The sequence below is a fragment of the Labeo rohita genome, chromosome 18, assembly GCF_022985175.1.
Source record: "Labeo rohita strain BAU-BD-2019 chromosome 18, IGBB_LRoh.1.0, whole genome shotgun sequence".
Taxonomy (NCBI): Eukaryota; Metazoa; Chordata; class Actinopteri; order Cypriniformes; family Cyprinidae; genus Labeo; species Labeo rohita.
Window position 1 is genome coordinate 21,851,003 of NC_066886.1, and position 17,420 is coordinate 21,868,422.

The 17,420-nt window shown below is 37.3% G+C and overlaps 1 protein-coding gene across 4 annotated transcripts in view; it reads right to left on the minus strand.

The window, feature by feature from the left end:
* Positions 1-17,420, minus strand: part of LOC127180789 (rho guanine nucleotide exchange factor 26) — a 53,509-nt gene that overhangs the window by 8,855 nt on the left and 27,234 nt on the right. For 3 of the 4 annotated variants that reach the window (XM_051135094.1, XM_051135095.1, XM_051135093.1), the window contains 4 exons: positions 16,700-16,774; positions 16,506-16,595; positions 7,606-7,760; positions 1,192-1,401 (listed from right to left, as the gene is read on the minus strand). In XM_051135094.1, the coding sequence (XP_050991051.1) occupies positions 1,192-1,401; positions 7,606-7,760; positions 16,506-16,595; positions 16,700-16,774 (530 nt within the window). Of the gene's footprint in view, positions 1-1,191; positions 1,402-5,368; positions 5,448-7,605; positions 7,761-16,505; positions 16,596-16,699; positions 16,775-17,420 lie in introns of those variants that run through there. The other variant, XM_051135096.1, reaches the window with a different exon arrangement.

The following is a 17,420-nucleotide window of genomic DNA, read 5'->3' on the forward strand; positions in this document are numbered from 1 at the left end:
GGAAGTGGAAATCAGTTTACTAAATAATGTGAAGTTGACGGACTGCTTTACTTCCACTTTAATTTCTAAAGGTCAGAAGAGTGGAGATTTTTTTTTTTTTTTTTTTTTTTTTTCAGCTATTCTCTGTTCATTTTTTAATCACCATTCTAGTCCTTAAAACAAGAGCAAAAACACAGATTTTTTATTTACCAAGCATATCTTAAAATGTGCTGATGTCTCTGTTTAACATGATTAGTGAATTTAATGAACAGTTCTTGGCACTAAATATATCACCTACAGCTACAGTTTCAAACAAACCCTGATTCAAAACCACCAACCATTATTACAAGAGAAAGGGTAAGGCAGATTAGGACAGCAAATCAATATTCAATATCTCAGCTCATGTTTGTTCTGTACACTGGGTGAATGCCTAAAAGACGATTATTTTCTTATAAATCTTGTGCTGGTACATTCACTCCCACAGTGTGATGACTGATGGGGTGGTAAAACACATGGAAACTCTCTTTGAAGAAGCAGTTAAAATCTGTCATTTCAATTAAAGGGTATGTCACTACATGTCTAGTTCAGTAACCTCAGATATAGAATCACTTACATAACTCATCAAATGACATAAATTAATGTGTAAGCATGCTGATGTGAGAAAAACAAACTAAATGTACCAAGTCAGGGTTCCCAGATCTTTGACAAATGAATTTACACAACCACTCAAAAGTTTAGGGTCAGTAAGAATAAAATAAAATAAAATAAAATTCAGCAATGGTACATTAATAAGTGACAGTAAAGTCTAAAAACTGATAATGTTACAAAAGATTCAAATAAACACTGTTCTGTAATAACAATAATAATAGCAATAAAATTAAGTGTCTCTCACAAAATCATCATATTACAATTTTTTCTGTTCACCAACACAGGAATAAATTATATTGTGAATTATTTTTGAAATAAAAAAAAGTTTTAATTGTAATCGACATTCACTGTTTTCACTGTAATTGACCCCAAATGTAGTACTTATAAAGTATATACTATTTCCTTATTTGTTATATATAATAGTTAATAGCAAGAACTGGTCCCCAATCTGAAGTGTTACCAATAAGAAAATTAACATTTTAAAAAGTTTTTGGAATTATTATTATTATTGTTGTTGTTGTTGCTCTTATTATTAAACAGCTGAATTCATATGCAAATACTTACAGTAGCTCCACCCCCAAGATCATGGTCACGTTGCCTCCAGAGTGGTCGCTGCGGAATCGGATCTGGAACAGGTGGCTGGCCACGTTCTGTCGTGACGTCAGCATTCCCGCAGTGCCACGTACTGGAGAGAGATTCAGGTCTTCTGCCTGACACGACCCCACATGGATCTGATCTCTTAGAGCGTAGTCTATAACTGTATAACTCTCCTCACTGACAAAAGACAGACAGAGTCAGAGATTTAGATTACAAAAATTTTCTAGGATAAATCACTTGTATCGAACATATACTTGTGATGGAAATCCAAGTTCATCACACACAAACAATTGTAAGTTTTGCATTTTTATTGTATAAACTAAGTAATAATTTGCGTGCATGGTGGAGAAAAAAGGTCAACAGAAAATATTTTGAGAAATGTCTCAAGTTATTATTGTTATTATTATTATTATTTGTTGAGGGTTAGTAAACAATAACAGAAATGTCATTCTTGGGTTAACTATCCAATTAATGTGTTTTTTTTTTTTTTGAGGAAGTGAAATATGTTCTTGACATATTCGTAAAAAGTAAAATATATATTTGTCTACTTAAATTTGTAGAAAGATGTCCTGTCACTTTTGTTATATAAGAAACTGACATATCTGTACAATATACTAAACTGTATTTCTGTCTTCAGTAAGGATAAAATATTTTTCTATTACCCAATTAGCATGCCCATGTGTATGCAAGTGCTATTTATAAAAGCATATAAATGCTAGTGGTGTGGCATTAGTCAGCATGTCTTCAGCTAGATAATTAACTGTGTTTGTGTAGAGATAATTGAATAAGTGGAGTCAGATCCTCCTGTTTAGTTCCTGAATAACCTCTGGGCTCTGCCCGACACAATCACAATGCCATTTACATTCCACAGGCAGAGGATATCAGATTCTACAAACAGAGAGGGACCATTACAATTAACTGAACGAGACAAAGACCAACAAAAATAAGCTATTAGAAAACTGAATGTTGTGATGCCTACAGTCAGTTATAACATTTAAAATTGCTACAATAATACTTGGGGGGGGGGGGGGTGTATTATTGTAGCAATAATACTGAATTTTAATACTGAACAACTGTGAAGCCGACTGTGGTGTCTCCTCACATTATCTGCTTCTGGGTCAAAAAGTTGTGCTTGAACACATCTTTAAAAAAAGCACATGTACTGTATGTTCTGCAACTGTGAGACAGGAAATCTCTCCATACCAGCATTTGTATTTTGTATGCAGCTCAGCCTATCATAATCAAGAACCAAAGTATCTGTTTTATAAAGATATGCTAAATTAAATTCCAAAGAGCACCTAAAAGAAAAAAAACTAAGAGCACACACAGAAACCCGCCTTTCTCAGACAGCATGCAATCTCCAGTTCAGTTCTCTTTCATGGCTTATTGCACTTGAATGACTGGATACACGCAGAATACTGCAAAATGGCCATCTTGATGAGTACACAATTGTTGAGTAATTAAAGTTAGTTATGTCTTAAAATTTACTTAAAAAAACGTTTGTGAAATGTTTTTGATAACAATAATGCCCAAATATATTAGAAAACCAGCTTTACCTAAAATCTGATTTTTAAAAGTTGTTAAAACAACAGATATGACAAATATATTTTTTTTAGCATTTCTACCTAGCCATCTAGCTTGTGAGCCGCCACACTGGAGTGACACAGCTGTCTACATAACACAGTTGGTTCGCTCCAATAAAAACAAACAGACCAACTTTAGGCTTAAGTCTGTTGGTGACACAAAAGTCTTCTCAATGTAATCAAAAAAATGTTCACAGCAAACCCGGGCTCTTTTGTATTAGTGCTTCTAGTCAGCGAGACAGCACTGTTGTCTATTTCAGCAGCAATTTAAAAAAAATGACTCTTTTGTCCTTTGCATTAACACTTTGAAAATAATTTCTAAATCATTATTTGTGCAAATAATTCACAATAAACAACATTATTATTCATTAAACAATACAAGGTCCAATTCCAAACATGGAAAGCAACAAAAATGTAATAATTAACTGAAGTTTAATTATGTTTTTCCACTGTGAGACATCTCATCTCACAACTTCTTCTTTAGTTCTTTCCTTCACTAAAGCCACAGTGTACAGTACACACTGTACCTTTGTCTTTTTTGTCCAATTTTTATTTACTTTTTTGCTTTAAATAAAAAGGTTCTAATGTAATTTTCCTTGTAAGTGGTTGACTTTGTTCATGGCGTATTACAGTGTTTTAACAAGACTTAAAAAAAACTATGTAAAAAATTAATGCAAAAAAAAAAAATACACCCGGACACTGTGCTGTTGAAAAAGTGGATGGGCACTAACGGACTTAAGTAGTTTTAATAAAAATCAGTGTATATTTATTTCAGAAGAGTTAAGACTATGCATTGTTTTATTTTACATTTAATTATTCAATTTCTGTAGTCATTCTTACCTGAATGTAAAATAAATTACAGCAAATGTTTTTGTCATTTATATCTTTGATTTATTGTATTTGTCCTATTAAATAAATAAAATAACTGTATTGCTATATATTAAATTATCACAATATAAGATTTTAAACATATTGCTCAATCATAGGAGACAGCATGTATGTCCACAAGTTCATCAGTTTGTGCTGATGTGTAAACGCAAATATATAACAATTCTGCTGCCTGAAAATTTCCATTTAGCACAGGCTCTAGCAATCTGTTAGAGACACCGACCATATTTACCTGCCTCAGTTCTGGCTCCAAGGGGCACCTGGATTGGCACTAATCAAATTTTAGCCAGCTTTCCCATTAGCAAACTGAGTGCTGGACAATCACACTACTGCTCCTGACATATCATATTATAACTACATATTACAGGATCCAGCAGGGATTTTCTATCAGTTGAGCAATCAGATGTTCCTACCACTGTAATGACATCCTCTCCAGCAGCCAAGAGATGTTCCAGCACCAGGACAAAACATTCACACACTTCCATGCAAACACACACACACAGGCCCCCGTGCTGGTATGAAAGGAACGCTGTATTTGGATAATTACAAATCCGTTAGATGAATGATGTCACTGCTGTATGATACTGAATCTTTTGTTAAACTTCTTGTACACTTACAGTTTGATAACCATCCCTGTGTACACATACAATCATTTAATTATTCGACAACTAACAGCAGTGTACTGAACATAATGTCCTTTTCTATTGTTTATAACACTGATAAACATTATTATTATCCAAAATTGACATGCTACATAAAGCAAAGACTGCCCATACAGCACATGTGTGAATGTGTATGTGTGAGAAAGAGAGATTCATAAATGAAGAGAAAAGGAGGAAAAATAACCAGCTGCTTTTAAGTCTGAGTTACATAACCAGAGAAAAAGAGTAAAAAAAAAACAGTGGAGCAGAAAGACAGAGAGAGAGAGAGAAAGAGAGAGAGGAAATGAAAAGAGGTTTAGAGTGGAGAGTGTGATGGCGTGCAGGGCTTTGTTTTGTTTCAGATCTGAGTGAGTAGCGTGACTCCCCACACATACTATACAGACCGTGTATGAGAGTGAACATCACACATTGTTTAAATAAACCTTTTCTTTTTCCTTTCGTTTTATTTTTCAGTTAAATCCCAGACAGTGTTTGTGGGCCATATTTGCCAGAATGAAGTAAAAATGAAAACCATCTTGTTTTCTTGGAGGTTGTCCTTTGTCATAGGGTGCGGAATGTTCCCAAAAAAAGACCAGAACAAAAAACTGGCACTGTGTAGCAGCAGGGAGCAGACACTATACAAATGGGCTGAAAAACCTTGTGACAAACGAACAAAGATTACTATACCATTTTTACTCGATATATTGATCAATACCATTTACAGTTGTGCTCATAAGTTTATATACCCCTTGCAGAATAGGCAAAATGTTAATAATTTTAACAAAATAAGAGAGATCATGAAAATTGCATGTTATTTTTTTAGTACTGTCCCGAATAAGCTATTTCACATAACAGATGTTTATATATTCTCCATAAGACAAAATAATAACTGAATTTATAAAATATGACTCCATTCCAAAGTTAACATACCTTTGAATCTTAATAATGTGTATTGTTTCCTGGATGATCCAGGACTGCCTTTATGTTTTGTGATAGTTGTTCATGAGTTCTTTGTTTGTCCTGAGCAGTTCAGCTGCCTGCTGTTCTTCAGAAAAATCCTCCAGCTCCTGCACATTCTTTGGTTTCCCAGCAGCATCTGCATATTTGAACCCTTTACAAAAGTGAATGTATGATTTTGAGATCCATCTTTTCACATTGGGGAAAATTGAGGGACTTTTAACTATTACAAAAGATGAAAACGTTCACTGATGCTCAAGAAAGCGCAACACAGTGCATTAAGAGCGGTGGGGTGTAAATTTTTGAATTAGACGATCAGGGTAAATAGTCTTCTGGGAGACGTAAATATTTACGTAGCTTCTGAAGTGCAGTACTAAAGGAAAAAAGAAAAATCTGTAAACAAAATAAGAAAAGTTTAAACATCTTCATCCTGTTCAAAAGTTTACACCCTCTGGATCTTAATGTATTGTATTGCCTTCTTAAGCATCAGTAAATGTCTTCACCTTTTGTAATAGTTATGTATGAGTTCCTGAATTGTTCTCGGTGTGGAAAGGTGGATCTCAGAATCATACAGTCACTTTTGGAAAGTGTTCAAATATGCAGAAGATGTTAGAAAAATAATGTGCAGGTGCTGGAGAATATTTCTGAAGAACAGCAGGCAGATGAACTGCTCAGGACAAACAAGGGACTCATGAACAACTATCACAAAAGATAAAAACAGTAGTGGATCATATACGACAGTATTACGATTTAAAGTGTAAACTTTTGAACAGGGTCATTTATATAAATTCAGTTACTATTTTGTCTGGTGGAGTATATATAAACATCTGTTATGTTAAACAGTTTATTCAGGACAGTGCTAAATTAAAAAGTTTTCATCATCCCTCTTAATTTGTTAAAATTATTAACATTTAATATTTTCAAATTAACTTGCAAACAGCGGACACCACAATCAACAGAGCTGCATGATAAAGATAATGTTTCATCACTTGGTTTCTATTTTAGTTGCTTTGTGCTAGGTAACACAAAGCACAATACTTGTCTAGGACAACCACAACTAGGGTTGGGCCGATAGACGATGCCATCATCCATCACTGATGGCTGACAGACATCACAATGCTAAGGCGGCATCGTGTTCCCGCCACCCCATTCCCCCACAATCAGCTGCATCCCAATACCGTGTTCGCAAAGAAAATGATGTGTTCTACAGAACCCCTAAAGACAATAAATATGAGATGGGAGGAAAATATATATTTCAAAACTATTTCTCAGTTTAATTATTGGCTAATTATACTGTATATAAACTATGATATCAGGGAGCCGCTACTAATATGAATGCACAATCGCTTTTTACTTTCATTTTCGAGATTTGTGATCACACATGCTATAATTCGCAGGATCTGCAAATAATTCGTCATTGTCCTCAGTCATCTCTCCTTACTCAGTTTATGTGGTAAGTGAAATGTATGTACTGTAATGTAACTGGCTACCGCTAGCAAGCAGCTAACCATGTCCCTTTAGTGGCTCCCGTTATGTTATTAGAAGGCGTTGTTTGTTTTTCACACCTTTCTGAATAAAGGCACCACCAATCCACCACCCACCCCCTAGCCGATGTCATCATCCATCACAATGTTTCACTGTAGACATCGTCCGGTGCCGATTTGGTAGACATCGCCCAACCCTAACCACAACAAAAGCTTAAAACTGAGTCACAGTGACAGCTGTTTAATTTAAACAGAAATCAAGATTGAGGGAAACAGCATGCTGTTGAATGCTGACAAGAAAACAACAAAATTTTAAATAAGGAGCACTGTGAGTTTAGTGTGTCATCTGCTGTAGACTGCACCAGAACAAAGTTTGACCTGCAAAGTCTTACTTCACTCAACAAAATGAAGTGTTTAAGCCGGAGAACCATGCAGTGCCTGGTGAAAGTGATGAAATCAGATTAACAATATTTTATTTTATTTTACAACAAGATTCTAATATTGATGTTGAGCACTGGCCAATGGTGAAATATCAAAATCCTGTATCAATATCAAAATTGTTGTATATTACACTTGAAAGATGATCATAGATACATGTATTTGGATTCTGTTATTCCTTTTTGGTATGAGTAAAGTAGCTACCTTTACTCTACCTCTGCAACAATCCACACCCACCTGCACAGGCAAACTTTACCTCCACATCCATTTAAGCTAGCCTAATAATTTTCTGCTCTCTATAGTATCCTCCAGGGCACAATAACAGCAAGGGAAGAACAGAGGTACATTTGGACCCAGTATGAGAGAACTTTTTTGTGGTCTCCAGCTCACCTTTTCTTTCGTGTGACAATGAGGACATCGTTGAAGAGGAAGAAATAGACTTGCTGGCGAGACGTCCTTTTGGAAAATATGCCATTTTCTTCTACAAAAGCTGTTAGCTCACCACGTTTCACCATCCAGCGGGAGGACGACACCAGTGGGAATGGCTGCAAAGAGAAAATGTGAAAGGAGAAAAAGTAAACCAGACAGAATCACTAATGTTTCAGTGTAACAGGACTGAGATGAAGAAAGTTAACAAGACCTAATTTTTAAAACAAATCACAGATATTAAGAACAGTAAAAATTTCTATTTGTTGGCATTTCTATATAAAGGGTTTTTGCAAAGCCTTTTGCCAGTCTCAACAAACCACACTCTCACATAGGACACCTGAGAAGATCTGCAGAAAGATCCTCAAGAAATGGCAAATGTGGCGTCTTCAAAGCAAGTTCAAAAACAACAAACACCTTTTAAATCTGGCGTGAAACTGAAGCTGACAAGCTGTAATTGTGTTTTGTATCTTAGAAAATTAGAAAGAAAATGTAGAGCCCAACTTGATTTTGTCCTAGTAATTGTGAGATAAGTTTAAAACTGCAATAAAGTCACACTGCAACACACTGTTGCAACTGCTAGAAATTATGTCACAAAGAATTTTGAGAGCTACTGACCTTCTAACAGCTGGACTTAGCAATAAACCCTCTAGACATCTGCTCATACCACATGTGTCAGCAGAACTTTCCCACACTGCTTAAGCATCAGGTTGTAAATTTGTTTGCATATTTAGTGTCTAATGCATTACTGTGTACATGCAAAGTTTAAAATGAACATGCACATTAACGTAGAAAAAAAATATTTTAATGATGAACACAGAACCCACAGCGAGTGAGCAGCATGTGTGTTCCAGGTAAGAATGTGTGAACAAGTTTTACAAGTAAAATAAACAGCAGCAAAAACCCAAGTTTGCTTGCTACATGAAGGTGAAGGCATGTAAAGGCTAAATCCATTGATTAAAAAGCTGACAGTCAAAACTCTTGCTTATCACTGAGATAAAAGAGCATATATTTGTGTTTACATTTAACCAGATTTGTTTGTTAACTCTTCTGGTTTTACCCAGTTGAATTAACTTTCCAAGTAACTAGGATTTGTGCAACTCAACTTAGAGAATCTGAGAAGACTCTCAGCTGTGACATAGACATTACCACAAAACTTTGTGTTTACAGTAAGGAACACAAAAAGGATACACATGCTTAATATGATTAAGGACATATTTCCTCTCCACTTAAGACAGTCTGCATGTGTGAAACTGTACACGTAACTCTTGCGTAGGTGAGCTGCATTGTAGTTAATGTTCCTCATCAGCTGATACTACCGACATAACGTCAGACAGTACGGATAGCAGGAAGAGAGTCAAATAACTGCCCTTTGGGAGATGTCATACAGCAGCATACACCTCTGTAGGACTGGAAATCAAAACTTTTTTTTTTCAATCCAACATTTTACCTGTAGTCAATCAGATTTTATAGTCAATTAGATACTTTCTTTTGAAAATGGTTACTGAACTCATTCTTCTGCAGTCAGGTTGCTGTGAAATAATATAAAAAGAATTACACTACCGTTCAAAAGTCAATACGTTTAAAAACAAAACAAAACAAAACAAAACAAAACGTATGTTCCATATACTTTGGCGTCACTCCTATGGGAGCAAAGTAACATGCTTGTATGGTGACTTGTAGGGTTGACAGTGGACCAAAAGAAAGCACTGAGAGTCCCCAAACGTTGATATGTAATGATGTCTGTCTTTAACATTTAAAAATATGCAGATGCAGAAGTTTCTGCTGGATTTAGTGTGTAAATCATATTGTTTACATACTGGACGCTTTGCACTTGTTACATGTTAATAATGCAGTTTGGACGCTTTAATTGTGAATAGACTGGGTGGGTTAACTAAAGTTTATTAAACTGACACCACATCATTACTTTACCCAACAATGCTGCATTTATTGAATAAAAATATGGTAATACTGTGAAATCGAAATCATTTCTGTCCTTGCTGGTTGTATAAGTGTAATTTGAATTACCTTGAATCATCTCACTGACTAAATAACTCACTGAATCAATAGGAGCGGTCCTTGACTTACTAAGCTGAAAGTCATTGTTGTGTCTTACATGCAATAAACCGTAAACTGTTACTGTTGCCTGTACTTTAGGCTTACATGACTTAAATCAGTATAATGACTCACTGGTTGCTCATTTATAAAGATAGTTATAGGTGTGTGAAACTGGATTAGCAATCGAAATGGAAATGTTTACACCTGGTATTAAGATGCTTTTTTGTTAATTTGATCACAAATGGACAACACTGAATGCAGGTGTAAACAGGGTCTGAAACCTTTGAGCTTGTCTACTTTCGACCACTTCCATAGGTAGTCAAAAACCCTTTTAACCAGAATGCTTTAGTGTAGTATAAACACTCATGTGGCTGAATGCAGTTGAACAACCACTAAAAACCACCCAGTGTTTCCCCTAGGTTTACATCGCCGGGGTGGGGGGGTCTTTGGTGGTTGAACGGTACTTTTATTTGGTATTCTCTGTGTAATAACGAAAACATTATTTAGGTGAAAATTCTCAGTTTCAACCTTTTAAACAATAGGGCCCTACAATCTTTTTCTTTTCTTTTTTTTCCAGAAATTCTTGTGTGTTTTAAATTTTCTAATAATCAAATGAAGGCATTAAACATTTATTTATTTTTAATCAAATGAAACCCTTTCATTTTTTGGCATACAAAAGGTTTACTGTTAAAATTAATATATGGAAGAAAAATTGTTTGAATGTTTAGTTTAAAAAGTTTTAATAATTCTAGTATTTTTTTTTCTACAGTTAAGTGGTTAATCTTGTTGTAATATTTATTTTTATCATTTAACTGTTTTATTTAAATTTGGCAGAAATAGGAATATATAAACATCTACATTATATTGTACAAAAGTCATACAAGACTAATATACTTTTGTTACATGTTAAACCCTACTTTTATTTTGACGGGTAAAATTCATATGAAGTGACTCTCACAGGAAGATTAAGTTTGTGTGTTCATGTCATATAGTAAACAAAGTACGCTGGACGCTATGGGAAAAAGTCATTTTTTCTCCTTGACTGAAGCCTTTTTTAACCCTCTACGGTACGCAATATGATATCAATGAGGAAAAAATTATTTGTGATGTTTTTCCTCCTTAAAATTGGACACTATAACAATATCAATAAACATTTTTATATATTTTTTTATTTATTTATTTTTTAAATGTTTGTTGCCTCAAGGCAACATTGTACCACAACGGACAAAATTAAACATTTGATATTTTCATGCAGAAAAATTAATCAATTATTTAAAATATCAATTTCTTTAATCAAACATTTGAACAAACAGATTTATCACACTTTTGATGTTTTGCACATCTCAGGTTTAACAAAAAGTAAGATTTCATACCCACATGTTGCTTTCAGGCAACACTGTACCATCGTGGATCACAAGTATAACCAAACTATAATGTCTGTTATCATAACAAAAACATTATGTAAAAAACATTATGTAAAAAACAAGTAAAAAAAATAAAATTATCATAACCTTATGCTAATATATAACTTATCCTTACAAGCATGTACATAAACACACAAGCACATGCATGTAAAATCTCCTTCCTCACTAATGACTCCTCACTGCTTGTGAAAGCTGAGCAAGCACTTCCTCTCAACAGAATATGTGCAGATATTGTATATGAATTACAATTCTTATAAACGCATTACAATATCATGCAAAAATGCAAATACATTTAGATAATTCTAACTTTTTTCTTACAAATATCATATACACGTATGCTATGCTATATGCCTGGTATGGCCATATGTGATTGCATTACGGTACAATGTTGCCTTCAGGCAACATGCAGTTGTTTGTAATTTCCTATGATATATTTGATGAGATATTATGAAAAGTTTTTGAAAATACTTCTTTACTAATCAGTGAAGGTGATTCAGATTTTTTGTTGGCAATTATATGATTGAAAATTGATGTAAAATGCACCTTTCTTTCTGGACAAAATATGAAGTCATGTGACATGTGCACATGTCCTGAAAGAGGAAGCAAAATAGACCCCTATGGGTCATGTGACCACTTTTTTGCAATTTAAATTGTTAGTATTTGACTTCTTCTTTACTAAGAAAGCATTGATTCATTAACTGGGTGGCTCATTTTATTTAAAAATACAAAAATAGGCTGTGTTGCCTGGAGGCAACACGGTACCATTAATAACGCAGTGAAACTGCATGGACATTGGATCGTGCAGAGAAACGAAACGAACCAATGACTTGGCAGTGCCAAGCCTATGGCGACGAAGCCTGCCGAAGCCTGCCAAAGCCCGCCGAAGCCCGCCAGAAGGGTCGGGGCCATACGGCTATATAAGAGGCCGTTTCGCCATAGGATCCTTAAGTTACTTCGACTGAAGCGACGACTATGTCGTGCAGCGACATGGCACGGCCAGTAACGCAGTACTCGTTCCCGTATCTCAGGGAATTGAGGTTACAACAGTAACCGAGTACGAGTAGACTCCCGTCCAGACACCAAAGGTGCAGGGCCCACAGCTTGGGTTGGGGGTACGATATTGTCCCGTTCACCTGAGAGAGGAAGTCTCGTTTCAGGGGAATGGGCCAGGGGGCTGCTACGAGCAGCTGGCACAGCTCAGAGAACCAATGCTGGTTTCTCCAGAAAGCAGCCACCAGAAGGAGCTTGTGTTTCTGTTACCTGACTCGCTTGAGTACGTGAGGGATCAAGGACGTTGGGGGAAAAGCATAAAGGAGGAGATTGAGCCAATCGTGGGCCAATGCGTCCCTGTCCTTCGAATAGTACATTGGGCAATGAAAGTTGTCTTCTGAGGCGAAGAGGTCGACCTCCGCCTTGCCAAAGATCTCCCAGATCTTCTGGACTGTCCGTGGGTGAAGCATCCACTCCCCAGAGGGGACATTGCTTTGTGATAGCATATCCGCACCCTGGTTCAGTCTGCCTGGTACATGCGCTGCCCTCAGCGAACACAGGTTGAGCTGAGCCCACTCCAGACACACTGCCAGCATCTCTAGGCAGTTGATGTGAATTCCTTCCTGTGCTTTTGTCCAAAGGCCAAAAGCTGGTTTGCCATCGTACAGAGCTCCCCAGCCCATGTTGGAAGCATCTGTCGTGACCACCTTCCTTCTGCAGACTATACCCAGAGGCACGCCTCTCTCCATCCATTGCGAGTCCTTCCAGTCAGGGCTTTTACACAGGCCTGGTCCACCCTGATACACAAGCACCCGTGATGCCACGCATGAGATGGAACCCGTGGTTTCAGCCAACACTGAAGGGGCCGCATACGAAGCAGGCCTAACTTTAGCACTGGGGATGCTGAGGCCATAAGGCCTAGCATCTTCTGAAATGTCTTGAGGGGGTGAGAGGCACCGATTTTGAATGAGACCGCAAGCCGCTCTATTGCCAGAGCTCGATCTGGCATGACTAATCTGGGTCGAGTCGAAAACTGCTCCTAGAAACGAGATCCGTCGGCTGGGATGAAGTGCGCTCTTGGCCAAATTGACCTCGAGTCCCAGGCATTCCAAGTGGCTGAGAATGAGTGATCTGTGGGACAACAGCTCCACCTCCAACTGGGCTAGAACGAGCCAGTCGTTGAGGTAATTGAGGATGCAGATTCCCCGTTGCCTCAGAGGGGAAAGAGCCGCATCCATGCACTTCGTAAACGTATGGGGAGCCAGGGACAGGCCGAAGGGCAGGATCACAAATCCAAATGCGATGAACACATTACAAAATAACTTACAGCTTTACCATTCATTTTTGTTTTTACATTAATTTAAAAATGTACTAAAGATGTTTTTATATGAAATAACTTTGTTTTTCATATATTATTTTTAGACATGAGCAGACTTACGTAATTACACATTTAACAAACATATACAAGTGTGCGCTTAGGCAGAATTCGGTTCAAATAGGGGAGAGTGGGGACGAAAGTACCATTTTTTCAGAAAAACCTAATTTAAAAAGATAAAGTTGTGGCCTATAACTCAGAAGTGTGGTCTATTAATACCAGGTGGTATTTTGTAAAAATGTAGAAAGTCTTCAGTATAATTTTAGTTTGAACATAAGTTGCACATTGTTACTTTCGACCCCGTTGCTTGGGACGAAAGTAACAAACAGGTGGGTCAAAAGTGACACAACAATACAAACTAGATTTTTCGTGTTACACTTGTTTTTATTAAATATACATGACTATGACCTTGTTAATATGTAACTGCAAACATATTTTGTCCTTAATCTTTGCAAAAAATTATTACATTTATCTTTTAAATTTAAGTTTCATGAAATGTTTCAAAACCTGAGTGTACAAACTTGAATTTTTTAATTAGTTATTTATTCAACTTATTTCTGTAAAACATTTTTTAACAGAATGAACAATACGAAAATTAGATTAGCATAATATAAAGTCTCAACATAATTTAACAGTAGGCCTATTCGTGTTTCCATCCAGTTGTTTGCATGTGTCATGAATCTGGTCGGTGACCTTCGGTCTGCTCACCACCAGAGTTCGCTCTCACTCTGTCATATCACACCGACTGTTGTATTGCACCCTGGACTACTACTCCCATCATCCATTGCCCTGATTGCGTTCACACCTGTGGCCAATCAGGCGCCCTATTTAAGCCCCGGACTTTCCCTCTGGAACTCACGGAGTATTGTGGTTTTTGTTGTGGTTTATTCATGGTTGTTTCCCTAGTTACCTAGTTTCCAAGTTCCCTAGTTCCCTGTGTTTAGCTTTCTCACCTGGCCATCTCGTCTCGTCTGTCTCGCCGCCTGCCTTCTGGACTCTCGCTCGTTTCACGGATTATTCCCTTGCTTTGCCCCCCCTGGATTATGTTCGCCCCGGATCGACCCACGCCTGCCTCTCGGACTACTCTTGTGTCTCGCTCCATATATGCCTGTTTGCTGTTGTCCTGACCCTGCCTGTTCGACCATGTCTTTGTCTCGTCCTGTTAATAAAAGCTTGCATTTGGATCCGCTCGCCTCTCGCCTCTTTCCCCACGTTACAGTATGCATAAATTCAAAATGTGCATAAAAACATCTGGAAACACTGCAAATTCATAGGTGGAGGTGGAAAAGCTAAGGTATGGCTAAAACCTAAATATGACTAAGGTAAATGCGATGTAGCAACAGCCCTGAGACTGATATTCCTGACAGAAACGCCCTCTCATGATTATTTGGTGGCTGAATCATACATCTTTCTGTCTTTCTGACCCTCACTCTTGCCATATTCTTTTGGCATAATACAACATAAACATTTATGATAATCATTTTAATAAATGATGCAAGACACAGAAAGTCACCAAATTAGCATGCTGCAGGACAAAAGAAACACTTGCTGTCAAAAAATGTAATCGTTTAGATATCATAATATTTATAATATTATAAATCTGGTTGGTTTGTATTGTTGACGTAATATGTAAATGATATGCGACCCACGAGACTTGCACTTGGACCATAGTGCGGCCCAGTGGAAAAAAAGGTTGAGTATATAGTATGGACCAGTGGGTGCTTTCTGTTGTGGATTGCAAAATCCAAATCATCAGTTCTTATTCCCCTGGATCTGTCTGCCACTTTTGACACTATAAATCACCAGATCCTCCTGTCCACCCTCTCATCTATGGGCATCACAGGGATTCGACTTCGTTAGTTTGAATCCTATCTCTCTGGTAGGTCTTTCAGTGGTCTAGGGAGGGGGAGGTATCCAAAGCACATCAACGGGTCATTGAGGTTCCTCAGGGTTCTTGGTCCCCTCCTCTCCTCCATATACATTACAACACTAGGACCCATCATACAGACACATGGCTTCTCCTACCATTGCTATGCTGATGACACACAGCTCTATCATTTCAACCAGACGATCCAACAGTAACTGCATGGATTTCAGACTGCCTGGCAGTCATCTCGGCGTGGATGAAAGAACATCACCTACAACTCAACTTGGCAAAGGCTGAGCTCCTTGTCTTCCCTGCCATCTCAACTCTACAGTATGACTTTACCATCAAGTTGGGTTCATCAACAATTACCCCATAAAGTTCGGTCAGAAATCTTGGTGTAATCTTTGATGACTTTCAAAGACCAAACTGCAAAAACTGCACGATCTTGCAGGTTTGCACTGCATGACATCAGAAAGATTAGAACCCTTCCTATTGGAGCATGCTACACAACTTTTTGTCCAGGCCCTTGTCAATTCTAGGCTGGACTACTGCAATGCTCTTCTGGCTAGACTTCCATGATGCACAACCAAACCTTTACAAATGATTCGAAATGCAGCGACATGACTGGTCTTCAACAAGCCCAAAAGGGCCCACGTTACACCTCTCTTTATCTCCCTGCACTGGCTACCGGTTGAGGCTCACATCAAGTTCAAGACATTGATGCTTGCATCTAGATCAGCCACAGGCTCAGCACCTGTAGCATACCAGTGTTGTTTGAGTCTTTACTACCAAGCTGTGGGCCCGGTTTACTAACATAAGTGTAAAACAACTTTTTCCCCTTCTGATTCTTTATTTTTAGAACAGAGTGGAGCACTAGCATTATTATAATAGGATGTATTATTGCGTCATATTCCAAAAGTTTAATATTCAAACAAATTGTCTGAGAGAGAAATTAAATGCATATTATGGGAAAATGAAAGTGTTTTTTTTTTTTATCTTGCATGCATGTAAACCTGTTGTTTGGACGGCCAAAAACAAATTATGAACCGTTCAAAAAGAATAATAGGGGTACTTTAAAAGAATCATCAAGGCAGTGGAAATATTAAGTAGAATCGTTAAATTCCTTTTACTGGTTGTTTTATTCTCTTACCTTAATTTTAAACTCCAGCTGGGAATTGATGGTGTACATCATTTCTGTTCTCTCCATTGTACGAGCACCTTCATTACATTTCCTCACGAGCTGTGTATACACACATACAGGAAAAAGAAAAGGTGATTATTAACTAAGGCTCTCTCAGACAACACTAGAAAAAACCTGCAGTGGTAATTCCCAGCATTTCTCACCTTGCTGACAACATGCAGAGCTTTTTTACATGCCTCATAAGGGGCAGAGTCTTTGGGCGTCTTCTGGCCTATGGTCTATAACAAAAAAAAACATTTAAAAATTGTTTGTGCTTGAGTACACAGTTTAATATGCTGTAAATCTAAAATAGACTTCAATAGTTTTTGGTTTATTGTTCCTCTAGCTTTTCAAACACTATCTCTAATGGAGTGCTCTCAAACTTTTTCTCATGCTTGTCTGATATTTGCCAGATAGAGTTTCACTTGTTTCTGAGCTGTGGGAAGAAAGAGAGTAAGAAGGAAAGAAAACCAAACCCAGAATTCTCATGCTCAGAGTCAGCCAGCCAATCTCTACTGTCCTAAACTAGGAAACCCACTGCCAAGCTCAGGGGACCCACAAAGCGACAAAGAGATGGAAAGATGAGAGGGTGAGAAAGCAAGAAAAGGTCTACAGGAAGGAGGAAAAGATGGCGACAAATGAAAACAAGAGTTGTGAGGATAGGGACCATGGAGAAGTTTCTAGGTCATCTTCAGTGCAGCTTACTCCCTCATTTCATTTTACAAACACAATCCTCTGGAGAGAGAAAAGGCGATAGAGAGAAAACAACACCAACCCTTTTAAACCATCTTTTAAATATAGCAAAAGTGCCTCAAATCAACTCAATCCCTTTATCTTATGCTGAAATGCTGTAGAAAAGTCTCAAGCAATAATAAATAAATCTAA